This window comes from Brachyhypopomus gauderio, chromosome 2 (genome assembly GCF_052324685.1).
Source record: "Brachyhypopomus gauderio isolate BG-103 chromosome 2, BGAUD_0.2, whole genome shotgun sequence".
Taxonomy (NCBI): domain Eukaryota; kingdom Metazoa; phylum Chordata; class Actinopteri; order Gymnotiformes; family Hypopomidae; genus Brachyhypopomus; species Brachyhypopomus gauderio.
This window is the reverse complement of record NC_135212.1, coordinates 46,164,770-46,180,937: the sequence shown is the minus strand read 5'-3', so window position 1 is coordinate 46,180,937 and position 16,168 is coordinate 46,164,770. Positions and strand designations below refer to the sequence as shown.

At 46.6% G+C, this 16,168-nt stretch overlaps 1 protein-coding gene across 5 annotated transcripts; it reads right to left on the bottom strand.

Moving 5' to 3' along the window:
• Positions 1-1,164: 1,164 nt before the first annotated feature.
• Positions 1,165-15,207, bottom strand: tlcd3ba (TLC domain containing 3Ba). 5 transcript variants are annotated; one of them, XM_076997003.1, is made up of 8 exons: positions 15,005-15,207; positions 13,740-13,870; positions 11,317-11,467; positions 10,825-10,908; positions 7,711-7,933; positions 6,724-6,819; positions 4,234-4,343; positions 1,165-3,806 (listed from the first exon to the last, which is right to left on the bottom strand). In XM_076997003.1, the coding sequence occupies exons 3-8, from the start codon at positions 11,439-11,441 to the stop codon at positions 3,554-3,556; spliced, it is 891 nt and encodes a 296-aa protein (XP_076853118.1). In that variant the 5' UTR covers positions 11,442-11,467; positions 13,740-13,870; positions 15,005-15,207; the 3' UTR covers positions 1,165-3,553. The 5 variants fall into 5 exon arrangements, with proteins under 5 accessions (XP_076853118.1, XP_076853119.1, XP_076853116.1 ...); XM_076997004.1 differs by lacking the exon at positions 13,740-13,870; XM_076997001.1 differs by lacking the exons at positions 13,740-13,870; positions 15,005-15,207 and adding an exon at positions 11,941-13,679.
• Between the last annotated feature and the right edge of the window lie 961 nt (positions 15,208-16,168).

Here is a 16,168-nt window from a genome sequence, read left to right as displayed (position 1 = left end):
TATCTTTGATGTCCACGAGCATTTTCCATTTGTGACCATTTGTTCCATTTCCTTTGCTCAAATCATTTCTTCAAGAAAGATAAGGCAAAGTTCAATGTCATTAAGTAACATTCATCAACTCTGTTGTGAAGAGGCTGAGCAAATGTAGAGGCCTGCATGCTGAACAGTTTATTATGGGGGTTTGTACACTGAACGCAAAAATGTTCAGTACTTCTCTATCTCCCATAGTTCCAGTATACTTGCATGTTGTTATGTATAATAAGGTGGTACCAATGAGAGTGCCTCTATATGAGCAGACAACAGTGAGTCACTTAAGTGGGATGTTCCTGAGGTCAAACACAGGCAAACCTCATGCACTGCACCCTTTAGAAGTAAGTTTGTACATATTTAAGTGCATTAACAGCCTTATTTATTAATAGGTAATATGAACTTAATGTAAAACTAATTGTTCTGAAACTGAAAAACCAAGGCTGATAAAATTCTAAGATTCAAATTCAGCATAAAAATACTATTAGGTCCATCTATTTTAGTTAGAGAAGCAACAACTAAAACCTTTTGCCCAATGTTAATTCCACAGGGCTGCCCTGGCCCCGCCCACCCTGGCTGAGGAGTCCTGCCAGAGTTCACAGGCCTCAGCTGCAGGTGGCTTTGCTCCGTCAGCCGTGTGTTTAGACGCTTCCCGTCCCCACAGAAGATTCAGCTCTATAAAACGTTTCTGACTGAGCTTAACAGAACCGAGTAGGTCAGTAACTTAACTAGCTGACTGAGAACGGCCCCGTGATTCACAGGTTGTTGACGACGTCCCGTTTCTTTCTCCTTCAGCCCTCACTGTCTGTTCTGTACATGCTGTCAGACGCAGCTACCCACGAGGCCGTTCATCTTCTGTGCCGTATGCTCGTCTTTGATCCGGTGAGTACACACACACACACACACTCCATTCACTAATTTCAGGGCTTACGGTATCCTTTACAGTCTAGCTCTTCCTTAGGGCGGCCTGTTTTATTTACTGCTGTCATTCCTGCTTCTCTCTCCGAGTCTCTCACTCTCTCACACACACACACACACACACACACACACACACACACAGTGTTTGAGTACAGAAGAAGACAATACAGTATATTTTAGCTGAGAGAACAAGAAACATTAGAGACTTCAGGCAGGCAGTCAGGTGCCTATTCAGCAGAACATTGGTAGATGTATCATATGTACAGTCAAACCTAATAAATAATTCATAAATTACTCAAATTAAATCAATATCAACAGAATGTCAGAAGATTCATAGCATCCCATCTCCCATGCAGGTAACAGAGCGCTTGTCTTCCATCTACAAAGGTCAGTGCCACTAAAGTCAACATTCAGGGGCATGTTCAGCAGGTCGTGCAGCAGGAAAACCTCGAACGGTGCACAGCTGCTCTGGTGAAGAGACACGCCTCCAGGATGCTGGCTCCGCCTCTAGGATGCTGGCTCCGCCTCCTTCACCCTCCTGGGGGTTTCGTCCCTTAGGGTTCTGCTTAGTTGACACTCCAGTGGACAGCTACCCACTCACAGTACCGCAAGCAAGAAAAACGAGGCAATTGTAGCTACATAGATGCCTGTTGAGAACATTTATCCTGTAAATGGAATAAATAAAACTGGAACATACTTCAAAAATGTTCTAATAAATAACAGAAACAAAACTCTCAACTCCTGGAAAACCTAGAACAGTGGATAATAAGGACCAAGGGTCTTTGAACCAGTGTGTAAAACCCTCTCCACATTTTCAATGCATTCCCAGTGGAGAGGCAGTCTAACCACCACTGCTGAAACAGGCACACACCAATGGAACACAAGACACCTCCCATTCCCCATATAATACTGTTTGTGGTACTGACTAATATCAGTCTGTGTGCAACCTGGAAACACCTACTGAAGAAGTCAAACAGCAGAGTGGCACCGCTCATCCAAACTCCAAGGCCAAAGCCAGTTCCATCTTCACCTGCCCACGGACCTCAGCACCCAGTCCGACCATTTAGAACTGCAGACAATGGCGTTATGGATCGACCCAGGGGTGCAGCCGAGGAAAGGCGGAAGGTTAGCGCCACCCTGTGGACCAGCGGGGCGGTTCCACTCCTGGAGAGTCTCTATCCAGCTCCAGCCCTACAGCCCTGATCCACTCAATGAAGTCTTTCATTTGCACGTGAATTTTATTACTGAACTTTGGTGGATGGTAGGTGACGGGGAGCAGAGGCAGGCAGCCCCTGTGTTGAGCCAGACTGAACACAGACGTCTGGACATGGCCTTAGAGAAGCTCCACCCTTCAACTGGGGTGCACAGCCTGTGAGTTTCTCCTGGCTTCTTCACAACATTCTCTATTCTCTTCTAACAGTGAATCAGAGGGGGGATCAGTAGTTTAAAATGTAAAAACAAACAGCGCTAAAGAATAAAAACAAATAAATTAAAAAGGTCTGGAATAAATCATTAAAATTAGAGTCTACATAAATAATAAATAAATGACATCCATTGACATTTGCTACGCACTTGATCCCTTAAATTCTGGTCCATGAAACGTGACACAAGTGACGGGATTGAGGCAGACGCATAGGGGTGGGGGCGGGGAGAGGCGGGGCGGGGAGAGGGTGGGGGCGGAGAGAGGCGGGGCGGGTAGTGGTGGGGCGGAGAGAGGCGGGGCGGGTAGTGTTAGGGGCGGAGAGAGGCGGGGCGGAGAGAGGGCGGGGGCGTAAAGGGGTGGGGGCGGGGAGAGGGTGGGGCCGTAAAGGGGTGGGGGGGGGTAGTGGTAGGGGCGGAGAGAGGCGGGGCGGGTAGTGGTAGGGGCGGAGAGAGGCGGGGCGGGTAGTGGTGGGGCGGAGAGAGGCGGGCGGGTAGTGTTAGGGGCGGAGAGAGGCGGGCGGGTAGTGTTAGGGGCGGAGAGAGGCGGGGCGGGTAGTGGTAGGGGCGGAGAGAGGCGGGGCGGAGAGAGGCGGGGCGGATAGTGGTAGGGGCGGATAGTGGTAGGGGCGGATAGTGGTAGGGGCAGATAGTGGTAGGGGCGGAGAGAGGCGGGGCGGAGAGAGGCGGGGCGGAGAGAGGCGGGGCGGATAGTGGTAGGGGCGGATAGTGGTAGGGGCGGATAGTGGTAGGGGCGGATAGTGGTAGGGGCGGAGAGGCCCTACATAATGATCCCTCCCTCAGCCGTTCATTTCATTCCTCGTTCTTCAGATTGAGCCCCTGGGCGGCTCTAGACCATCTCCACCCGTCCTGCAGCGTCAGCCCCTCCCTGCCCGTCCTCCTGCAGTGCGTACGGTAGTGGTCGTGCACGGATGAGGCCTAAACCTCTCCGCCCCTCCCCACACATGTAGGACTCGAGTGTCCGACTCTCTTCAGCATGGATGAAGCGTGACACAGGCGTGAGAACATGCTCGTCCGGCGGCGTGATGCGGACACTGTGACGCGGACACTGCTTGGAATATGTACCGAGCCCCCAGTTACCCCAGTGAGACCTTGGTTAAAAAGAAAGGGGGGGGAGGGAGGGGAAAAGAAAAAGGAAACACACTCCCAGTGCTCCTCCCCCGCCGTCTCAGTGTGTGCTTGGCTCTCTCTCCATGTCCTGCGGACCGTAGCCGTTGGCGGGCGTAGGGAGTGGGCTTCTGGGATCAGAGTCCGTGCTGCCGAGGGGCCGTGGATGGCGGGAGGCTCCGGTGAAGAGGCGGAAGGCCCCCCGACAGATCAGACAGAACCAGTACACCTGTGGGGCCATGAGCAGGGCGGCACCCGCGTTATACTGCCACGGGATGGAGAAGGGCACCATGTAGAAGGGGATGGACGCATACCTGCAGGACACACACACGCACGCGCACGCACACACACACACACACACACACACACAGACACGCACACACGCAGACACGTTAGCCTGTACACCAGCAGTGGATTAAAACTTAAAGCCTAAAACCAAAATAATCACAATAAGTAAACTTATAAAAAAACAACAACAAACAAAAAAACAACAACAAAAGCCCCACACACGTACAGGGATCAGGAGCAAGTGGAGCTTTTAGGAAGTGTTTTGCAGATATAGCAGGACAGATGCCAACAGTGACCCTGTTTATAAGAGGACAACAGTAGGAAGAGGGCTGAGGTCTAAACCCTCAGATGTAGTCCAGAGCTCATGCTTGAGATATGAGCCCTGTTATCAATGAGAGTGTGTATGTGTGTGTGTGTGTGAGAGAGAGAGAGAACATGTGTGTGAGAACGTACCTGCCATAGGTGTAGTAGAGGTAGGGGAAGAGAAGAACTCGACACACGAAGAAAGTGACCAGCATGAGAGCCCCATTGACCTTATGAACGAGAGTGTGTTGCTGCTTGTACTATAGCACAGAGGTGAGAAAGCAAATGAGAGAGAGGGAGAGAGAGAGAGAGAGAGAGAGAGAGAGAGAGAGGGAGGGAGGGAGGGAGAGGGAGAGAGAGGTACAGAGAGAGAGGTGAGTAAGCTTCAGAAAGGAGAAGACCGTGGTGATCCAGCCCTGCGTCCAGTGGCTCCGAGGCGCTCAGCGGGAGGAGTGGGCCCAGACGGAGCGCGCCGGGCCGCAGGAGGAAGGTTAGGGAGGCGCACGCAGGCCTCATAAATCAGTCAGACAAGAAGCACAGAGAGTGATCAGAGCGCAGCAGCACAGCCGCAACTCCTCACATGGTGGAGAAGCAGCGGCACGAGCCGAGACTCCCTGAGGAGATCACAGGAACCTCCCATAAGAGAGGGAGACATACAGAACCACAACGGAAGAAAGACTCCAAAAATAGAGTGCAAAGGGCCAGGAGGAACGAGTGATGGAGACAGGGGGACTGGGTGGGTGAAGGAATGGTGTGTAGCTGGTGATGGGTATTGGGGTGGAGGTGAGCAGGTGAACAGGTATTGGGGATGAGGGTATTGGGTAGTGACATTCTCAGCTGTGATATGTTACTTTGAAATAATAATATTCAATATGATTTTTGATACTGTAGGCAGATAAAATTGTTTTCCTTTGGAAAGGTTGACGTGTCCAAATAAAAATGTTGACTAGTTTTGTTCAAAAACCCAGACTGACATTGAAAAGTCAAAGAATCAGGAAGGTAGTGTGACTACCACCTGTAAACAAAACAGATAAAAGTCACTTTGAATTGAATTTGAATTTAACCCCAACAGCTCTGAAGAGATTAACATGGCCCTTCAAATATTGACAGTCACGTTCACACAAGCAGGGCAGATACAGCTACTGTGTAAACAACCTTAATTGTCAAATACATTTTGAACACCAGGAGCGTTCTATTGTCTACATACATAAATAAACGCTGAAGCCTTTATTAGATGACAACGCAGGTTCAAGTGAGTTTAGCCGTCATAGCACAAAAGGCTCTTAGCCCAAGAAGAGGATAGTAAAGGTTTATCAGGACCGTTTAGAAGGCTGACTCCTCGTTCACACGGGCCATCTCAGTAGGGTGTGTGTGATGTGGTGGCGTGAGCACTGATACACTGTGCCCATTCACACATGTAGCGTGCGCCACGCCGCGTTTACACCAATCGGGCGTGAGGACACGTGACCACTTCCCCTTCCGCTGGCCACACGTGGACCCCACATTGTCCCCATCATCCATTACTAAATGTATAGAAATAAATGTTATAGGTCAACTATTATTGATACTGTAACGTACATAAGCTGTTTTTAAATCACTAATGTTTGAAATATTAGCCAAGCTACTACTATGAAAGATGTAGCCTAGTCTTCAAGGTCAGAGTGGGCACACTATACGGCTGCCTCTATACCAGACACTGGGCCAAGTTACTGTTCCTGACAGATAACGGCATAATCAATCGCTGGTTTACTGAATGGTACTGGTTAATTAGTATTTTTTATTATCTTTCTGCATAGCAAGGTTAGACGTGGAAGGACGTGGCGCGTTCCGCGGGGCTCGGAGAAAGCGCCAACATGTCAACCCCAGCACCCAGGAAATAAAGAGCAAGACTTTCCGTGCGTCTCACGTCACGCAGAGGTAGCACGAGGTATCGCGTGTAAACACACCAGAACACCGCGGCGGCGAACACATCCACGCACTCAGGATGTTGTTGCACAGCGATTTCTACCAGGAAACGTTACAAGTTCACGTATTCTTGCTAATGTAGGCCCTATCAGAACAGAAAATGTTTGAATGAATACAAATCTCGACAAATGACTCGACTTACTAATCAGAATGTGAGCATTTCAAAGGACAACTGTTACACTCATCAAGCCGTTTTAGATTCAAATGATGTAGAAAGAACAGTCACCGTGCTTGAGTTATTAACAGATATTTGATCATTCCAGTGGGATTAGGCTACCACAAACCTGATCCTCATTCCAACTGGCTGGGGAACTTGCGACATGCTACAGTTTCTGGTGTAATCTGAGCTGTAGTCTGGACTGTTCTGAACAGTCTGGGTCATGTCCTTTGCTTTTCCCTCTTTATTTGCCCAAGGACGTCTGCATAGCATTAAGGTGAAATGGTGAACTTGATACAGCTGTACGGTCATCGTGAACTGACCCTACAGACCCTGCTGCCCCCAGGGCATCAGGAAAGCCTACGTGGGTAAAATGCAAGTGCAGTTAATAAAGGACATTTATGGTAATAGTATCGATGCTAGGAGAAATGTGTCCTTTGTCCACACTAGGCGAAAGGACGACGATAGATGGTGTTCAGTAGGCGAATAGGTGTTGGAGGTGAGTGTTGGGTAAATACCTGAATGAGTATTTTTCCAAGACAAACGGAAGGAGTACTGAGTTCGGCCATGAACATCACACCCTGGAAATAATCCCCTTTCCCCTGCCTCCAGAACTGAGAGAAAGGGAGAGAGAGAAAGTCATTTATTTTCATACTTCAACACGAGAACAATGCGCTTGTTCCTGGCATGGCTCTGTGGTTAGGACTCCTCCTGTCTCCTCCCGTCTTATCTGCTCCAAACATGCTCACACGTCTAAGTATGTCTAATGGCTAGTTACCATGCTACCACTGACAGCTACTGTCTCCATGGTTACAGACAGAATGATGGGAAAGAAACGACAGGGGGACACGGAGGCCTTTTAGGGACATTTTAGCACATCCAATGGTCAAACCTCCCAAAAACCTGCAGTGAGACTTCTAGAATGAAGGCCCTTAAACACCGTGCCATGTCTGTGCTGAAAACACAGCCCTCACAGCTTTGCTGCCACTGAAACTACTGAATATACTACAAAGGACTGCAGAACTACTGAATATACTACAAAGGACTATAGAACTACTGAATATACTACAAAGGAATGCAGAACTACTGAATATACTACAAAGGACTATAGAACTACTGAATATACTACAAAGGACTATAGAACTACTGAATATACTACAAAGGACTATAGAACTACTGAATATACTACAAAGGACTATAGAACTACTGAATATACTACAAAGGACTATAGAACTACTGAATATACTACAAAGGACTGTAGAACTACTGAATATACTACAAAGGACTATAGAACTACTGAATATACTACAAAGGACTATAGAACTACTGAATATACTACAAAGGAATGCAGAACTACTGAATATACTATGAAAACTGTAGAAAAAAAAGTGAGCTTACAAGAAACACTTCGTAGAAGGGTTTTTCGACTGAAAGTTGCTAACGAGCAGAGATGGGTCAGAGGAAAGGTTCACGGCCTGCTGCGAGACCCTCTCGCTCCAACTTACCACAGAGACAGGAAAGCAGACGGTAACCATGACGACGTGGTGTAGCACCATGAGGAACTCTCGCCACAGGTAGCTCCTGATGACCTCACGCACGGGCCTGGCCCCGCCCTCCTCCTCATGACCCTTGACCTGGACCTTGTACCAGTAGCACATAAACATAGCGTAGATGTCGTAGATGAAGTACGGGACTGCAAATAGGATGTAGGTGGTGGTAAGCCAGTGCCTGAGAGAGAGAGAGAGAGAGAGAGAGAGAGAGAGAGAGAGAGAGAGAGAGAGAGAGAGAGGGGGGGATTAAGAAATGACAGGAGAGGAAAACACAGTTGATTGAGGTTTGGGTAATGTTCCTTCTTCATTATCTCAAAGCTCCAGCAGCTTAAAAGTGCTGCAGAGTCACTCTTCCCCCACGACACCCGTCCAAGCAGCACCGGCCCTGTGCGGCCCAGGGGAGGCGGAGCTAGCAGCGACCCACATCCCCCAGGAGGGCAGACACTCACCACTATGCAAATTAACCTCCGACCCCATTTTCTTGCACTTTGACTAGCAAATTCACAAGCACAAATGTTCTCCACTCCTGCTCCACCTTTATCCCTGCGGTTCTCATCCAGCCCGCGGACGCCGACCCACACAGATCCCACACAGGCCCGAGAAGGACCTGGAGGTCAAAGGCCGGTGCAAATCTGACGTGTACCTCGGCTCCAACAGGGGTTACACACACACACACACACACACACACACACACACACACACACACCCACTTTTTCACAAACATCCAGAGAATCTGCAGTCTTCGGGAATGGACACGACTACCCACAAATAAAGGAGTGATTTTGATCGCAAGTCAAGATACATTTTACACCCCTAGAGGGCAACAGTTTGTACAACGGGATCAGGTATTAAACCGCGCTGCTTCTGACTGAAAGTGCAAATGATCAAGTAAACAATGACGTTAACACCTGCAACAATGTTAAATGGTGTTCATCTGGTGTCTGGTATCATATATAAGCATCGATGGAAACAAATCAAACTGAACATCCTCTTGAACATTGTATACTTGCAGATTTTGCATCACGTTGGCCACTTCAATATGTCACAGAGTTCATGAAACCAAACCCAGTGTGGAGGTTTCGACTAAGACACTGCCCCCCCCCTCTCTCTCTCTCTCTCTCTCACCTTGACGGCCACACACATTCCAGCTGAGTCATGAACGGAGGACCTGACTAGCGCAGCCACACACCACCACCGTGGTCGTGTCGCAGGCGTCTCCGTCTCACCAGCCCCGCACACCCATTAGCACGCCGCAGTGGATTCACAGAGGAAAACTAATCAGGTTGAGAGCCTAATTAGATTACAGAGAAGTGAGGTGAGCGATGAGGGAAAGGCACATTCTTAGTGAAGCTCACACACACACACACACACACACACACACACACACAACTTTACAGTACTGCTAACACACACACACAACTTTACATTACTGCTCACACATACACACCTTTACAGTACTGCTCACACACACACACACACACACACACAACTTTACAGTACTGCTCACATATACACACCTTTACAGTACTGCTCACACACACACACACACACACCCCTTTACAGTACTGCTCACATACAAACACACCTTTACAGTACTGCTCACATATACACACCTTTACAGTACTGCTCACATATACACACCTTTACAGTACTGCTCACACACACACACACACACACACACACACACACACACACACACACACACACACACACACACCTTTACAGTACTGCTCACATATACACACCTTTACAATACTGCTCACACACACACACACACACACACACACACACACACACACACACACACACACACAACTTTACAGTACTGCTCACACATACACACACACACACACACAACTTTACAGTACTGCTCACATATACACACCTTTACAGTACTGCTCACACACACACACACACACCTTTACAGTACTGCTCACATACAAACACACCTTTACAGTACTGCTCACACATATACACACACACACACACCTTTACAGTACTGCTCACATATACACAACTTTACAGTACTGCTCACATATACACACCTTTACAGTACTGCTTACACATATACACACCTTTACAGTACTGCACACACACACACACACACACACACACACACCTTTACAGTACTGCTCACACATATACACACACCCCTTTACAGTACTGCTCACACATATACACAACTTTACAGTACTGCTCACATGCAAACACACCTTTACAGTACTGCTCACACATATACACACACACCTTTACAGTACTGCTCACATACACACACACCTTTACAGTACTGCTCACACATATACACACCTTTACAGTACTGCTCACACATACACACACCTTTACAGTACTGCTCACACATACACACACACCCCTTTACAGTACTGCTCACACATACACACACACCCCTTTACAGTACTGCTCACACATACACACACACCCCTTTACAGTACTGCTCACACATACACACACACCCCTTTACAGTACTGCTCACACACGCACGCACACACACACACACACACACACACACACCCCTTTACAGTACTGCTCACACACACACACCCCTTTACAGTACTGCTCACACACACACACCCCTTTACAGTACTGCTCACACACACACAGAACTGAGAAACTGGAAGTCCACGCTGGAGATAAATAAATATGAGGCACAAAAAAATAAAATAAAAATAAAATGAGGCACAAATAACCAAATCTATTCCAGTGGAGGAGCATTATTCCACCATTACCTGTGCCCTTGCCTTCTGTTGGACACTCAATGTCAATATAAAAGTACTGAAAATATCCTGAAAAAAATCAATAAGCAATTTGATATCTCTCTGCTTAAACATCTGAAAGCAAGGGCAAAAATAACCAAACCTATTCCAGTAGAAAATCATATGTCCCACTGTTACCTGTGCCCTTGCGTTCAGATACACTCAATGACACTATAAATGTACTGAAAATATACTGAAATCAATATGTAATTCACTATAGCTCTACATAAATATCTGAACTGATATCTTGCTATTGATTCCAAACAGCCAGAGGAGACAACGTTACTCTAACACTTACTGATCCTCAATGATTTCTTCACATGATGATGCGATGATGTACCCTGCTGAGGAGGCCATGATGGCTTGAATAGAGGACACCAGTCTGCAAAAGGGGGGAGGGATCATCAGCACTCTAAAACAATGAATTATGAACACATAATTACAACATATATATATACATATATATATACATATATATATATACATATATATATACATACATATATATATATACATATACATATATATATATATACATATATATATATATATATGTTGATATTTTGTATTTATATTGAAAGACCGTAGTGTACTGTACTTGTGTAGAATTCACAATTGTCTAATCAACAACAACAAAAAAGCAATGACTATATGTGTTCTGTGTTTTTAAAGCTTAATGAGAAGCTTGAGACTGTTGGCTGGTTCTGACGAAAGCTACGTCCTATTCAGCGATGCTGTAGGTGCTATCTACACCCCCCGCCGCATTAGTGGAGCCCGGGTGGAGCAGTACCTGGCGGAGACGATGACGGCGTCGGCCTCGCTCCACCTCAGGCCCGGTGCGAGTTTCATGCATCTCTTGGAGAGCAGGAAAAGCCCCGGGAAGAAGACGGAGCCGGCGGCTAGGATATGCAGCATGCTCCCCCTGGCGGTGGTGCCTGTCTCTGCAATCAAGACTGACATCTTAGCAACCAGGCAGGGGGTGCAGCACAGCTCATGGATATGATGATGCTCGCCACTATTTACACGTTTCTACAAAAATCATTGTCCTGACAAACAAACAATTAAACACAATTTGCAGAGACAGCAGCATAACACTATAAATGACTTATTCCTGTATGACTATTAAGTATTAATCAGACACTCACCCACTCCAACACACATAAAAAAGTGGCAATTCAGCAAAGAACTGAACTACTGAACCTCATCATAATTGTTAATTACAGTTATTGCACATAATTACACAGTAAAAGAATACTGCAATACATTTGTAATTACAAGCACACTTATTTAACTGCTGAGGTTAAATGACAATTAGATTACTACAAATCCACAAATGCTCAATTTAACAGTGTAGCATTATTATTGTTTTCAAACCATATATATCATAAAATGGTACATCTTAGAGTTAACGTACTAGCATTTTGCATTAACATTTTCTTTGTGCTTTCTTTTTGCTGTACTGATTTGCATTTGTTTGCTTTTCTATTTGTAATGCAAGAACTGCTTTCATGCTCTTTATCCAAGCTTTGCCCTGCATGGGCAAAAAATCTTGCAACAACCTAAAATTAGAACAAGAGAATCAGTAAGTGTGCAGATTTGCAGACTGAATAATGTGTCAACAATGACAAATTTAGGAATTCACACGAAGGTAAAATAGTGTTGGGCTTCAATTAAATTACTGTGTTATGGTCAAGAACAAGTAAGGTGTACTCAAAATACAGGTGCTGAGAAGAGTATTCAAAAACAGCTTCTTCAAGGAGAGGTCATTATTCACAAAGAAATTAAGGCTAAGCTACAGTGTGTCATCCTCTACTTGGATAATGGCTGGAATACAATAAATATGCTCAAACGTTTCATACCCGCAATATACATACCCACAAATAAAAGTGACTTTAATTCTGTAATTATGACAAGTTAGATTGTGACTCGTCCTCTCTAATCCATGTTCGGTATGGGGAGTTTATCAGAATAGACTCAGAAAGGATTAGCAAGATGGAGATTTAGGAAGATTACTGCAGGTTTCAGGAGGGACATGGGACAGACAGTTAAGAGACTGGAGGGGTGGAAGGTTTCATTCAACGGTACAGAAGCTAAACCAGGCTGGGTATCATTGGGGAGAGGACAAGGAGTGTCTCCCCTCACTAGTACCGCGTACCCACTGAGGCCTGTAAATACAGCACCAAATAACATCAAAACACAATAGCGGACAAACAGCAGTAATAAAAAAGGCACATAAACCCCCAAACGTTATGATAAAACCGACTAATGAACTTGACAGCACACAAGAAGCGATGCTGCGGGCCAGTGGCGGTCCCGAATGTCCTGAAATGATCCGACAGGATGATGGATCAAGCGCCCCGCGTTACCGTTACTGCATCCGCAGACGCGGCCGCTTCATTTATACCGCCGAGCCCACAAGACGAGCGACTTCTACGGGCTACACTCGTTTACTACACTCGTTTAGTCGGAGCATTTTTTAAAAACGCAATTCACCGACATATTAACGTCTGAGGAGAATTTTCTGGCATCTTTTTTTCTGAAACGCGTCTGTTAGCATGCTACGTCGTGTCGGTCCCAGCTCACCACTTTATCGAGTATTTATCACTGGCAAACAAACAAACAAACAAAACAATAAAATCATAAACAACATTAGAGGTGACGGTAAATACTGCGGACACGGTGACGGGGGGGACAAAATCACACATTTGGACTTTTCCACACGGATGTCCCCTCAGCGCGGTGCTAGCGGGGCTAACGCGGGGCTAACGCGGGGCTCCATTGTTTCTACGGCACGTCGGTGCGGCTGCGGAGCGGCTCGCCACACACGGAAGGCGGGGAGGACACGGACACGTTATGCATTTTGCAAGACGCTAATCGGCCTCGTAACGGATCCGTCATTGTGTCCCGTATGGACTACAATACCAATTCAAAGCGAGAAGGGATGAAATAAAAACACGAAAAGGGCGAACCAGACACCGAGACTGAACCGGTTGTCTTCATGAATTAAGGCCCCGCGCCTCCAAATGTTCAGCAAGCAAGGTGGATTTTTGGGGGTTTTTAACTACACGTTTCCGTTATTATAGTGCAAATAACAGACTGGCCATGCCCACACACACACACACACACACATACACACACACACACACACACACACACACACACACACACACACACCAAAAACACAAACAAACAAACGAACAACCAGACGTTTACATCAGCGGAGCGGCGTCCTGTCGGGGCCCGGGAGTCGCTCACAGCGGCGCGGGGAGCCGGTGTCGAGGTCCGGGAGGCGTCCGTGAGTCCGTCCACATGGTGCTGGAGTCCAGAGAGCTTCAGACGGGACACTGGCGAACCGAGAGAGCAGAGACAGCGAGGAGACCGCGCTAGACGTGCGAGCAGCCGGGTCCCTGTCGCACTGGCACCCGAACTGCCGCCTCCACCGACTACCCGACAGTAAAGCGAACCGGGTTTGGGTTGCACGTAACGGACGGGCGCCGTACCGGGACGGGCTCCTGGTTAACGCAGACCCGTGTGAAACACGGAGCCCTCCGTGACTGTGGGGCTTAAACGCGGCCCATCACGCACAAGTCCACGTTAGAAATCTCCGCCTCACGCAGCTTAACGCACACACGACCGCAGCCCGAATAACGACACACACACACACACACACACACACACACACACACACACACACACACACACACACACACACACACACACACACACACACCCCGACACCGGGCGAGAGAAGCGCGTTAATCACACGGCAGCCCGAGATTTACTGCTTTAACTGGGCTGGACGTCGAGCTGGACCCAAAGCGAGTGGATGCCAGCACCTCGGGCTTTTTGTTCTGTTTTTTTTTCGCCCTCCCAAATCAGTTAAACATGTATTAATCTTGATTTCGGTTTAATGCAATAAACTGGATAATAATCTCCCACGAACCTCCTCCGGCAGGGCCGCGCTGCGCTGCGTTTGGACCGGGGACACTTGTGCAAATGCGGCACGTCGCCTTGATGGATCCGCACACTACCTGGCGAACCGTGTTACGCTTTAAAAGCGTTTAGATTGCACTAAAATACACACACACATATATGTATTGTATATATGTGTGTATATATATTGCTAACTGTGGGTAATTTGACTATTGCAGTTAAAGGAAATTTCCAGAATTTGCGAGACAGCTAGAATTAGTCATCAATAGCTGGAGAAATATCTCGCAGGTTAAAACGAGCTAAAGCCGCTAAATCCAGTTGGTTATGTGATTTAACGCGGTCATTCAGCTAATTAACTATATTAATACAATAATTAGCACACGAACGGGAGAAACGGTGCTAGAAAAGTCGAAGTTATCTAGCTGACGATTTTTTGATGAGTCGCGGTTAGCTGGCGTGATCGAGTCAGAACAACATAATCCAGATGATAAAGGTGATTAAAAGCGGTGATGTCTGCTCCGGTACCGACAACCGTCCCGTCTCACCTTCCTCTCTACACGCGTCTCTCTGCGGCGCATCTCCCCCACACCGCGGACCTCGGGCTCGGCTCCAAATGTGTCCACCACACCGATTTTACTTTTAAATGTGCGCCGCGACTGCCGACGGACGACGTGCGATAGGCCGGGACGTGCAGGTCCAGCGATCACACGTTTAACGCGTCGGTGTGTTTCACTGACCGACACCGTCCCCCGCCAATGGAGAGTCGGAACCAAGTGACCTGATGGGACGCGTTTGTTAACTATTGCATCTTGCAATTTTAATGAAACCCCAATTTTCACCTTTTAACAGGCCTGACTGTTAAAATAGTTGACCGAAATTCGATATTCAATGATGAGAAATAATGGATGTAAGGGATATAATGACTGTATGTATATATAATTTCACTCGGCAATGATTATGTAGGCTGCTCAGAGCTGATGTAGTTGCTTGATCACCGTTTATTCATGCGAGACATAATAGACGTGCCCTAGCATTTTACTATAGGACCTTATACAACTTTAAATATTGCTACGAGGGCAATTAATCAATGCTACATTTCCACAATTATCACCAATTAACACGTGATTTGTCTTAGAAATGTTTATAATCAACAAAACTAGATCACAAGAGAGGTCTATTTTACTGAGTCTATGAAGGAAGATATTAAAGGACCATGACCTCTTTAGTCTAAATTTATTTCTATTAAATTTTAATTACCATTAAAATTTCAGCAGTGTTTTGGACACAGGGATCAGTACAAGTCCGTATTTGCTTGATGTAATGTAAAATTAGCCATTGTAAAGTCAGATCATTGTCAGGCCACACAGAGGACAGAGGACTATATCAGACAAAGTTCATATGCTTTACCTGGAGGAGTGCTCACATGCAGTTGACGGGTATGGTTGTTTTGAGCACTGCTTACCTTTTTGGGTCACTTATTTAGCAGAACAGCAGCAGTTGTCACTCAAAAAATCTTCACCCCTAAACATGGGCAAAAATGAAGACTAAATAGTTACTTGTGACTACATCTCCAGCCTCAAGCGAGGCAGAAGTGGGTTTGATTGAGTAACTATTATTGCATGCCTGGTATTGAACTGCTTTGCTGACCAAGCTTTTGTAACAGCAGGTCTGAAGGTTAATAGGGCTCAACTATGACCTCTTATCTGAAT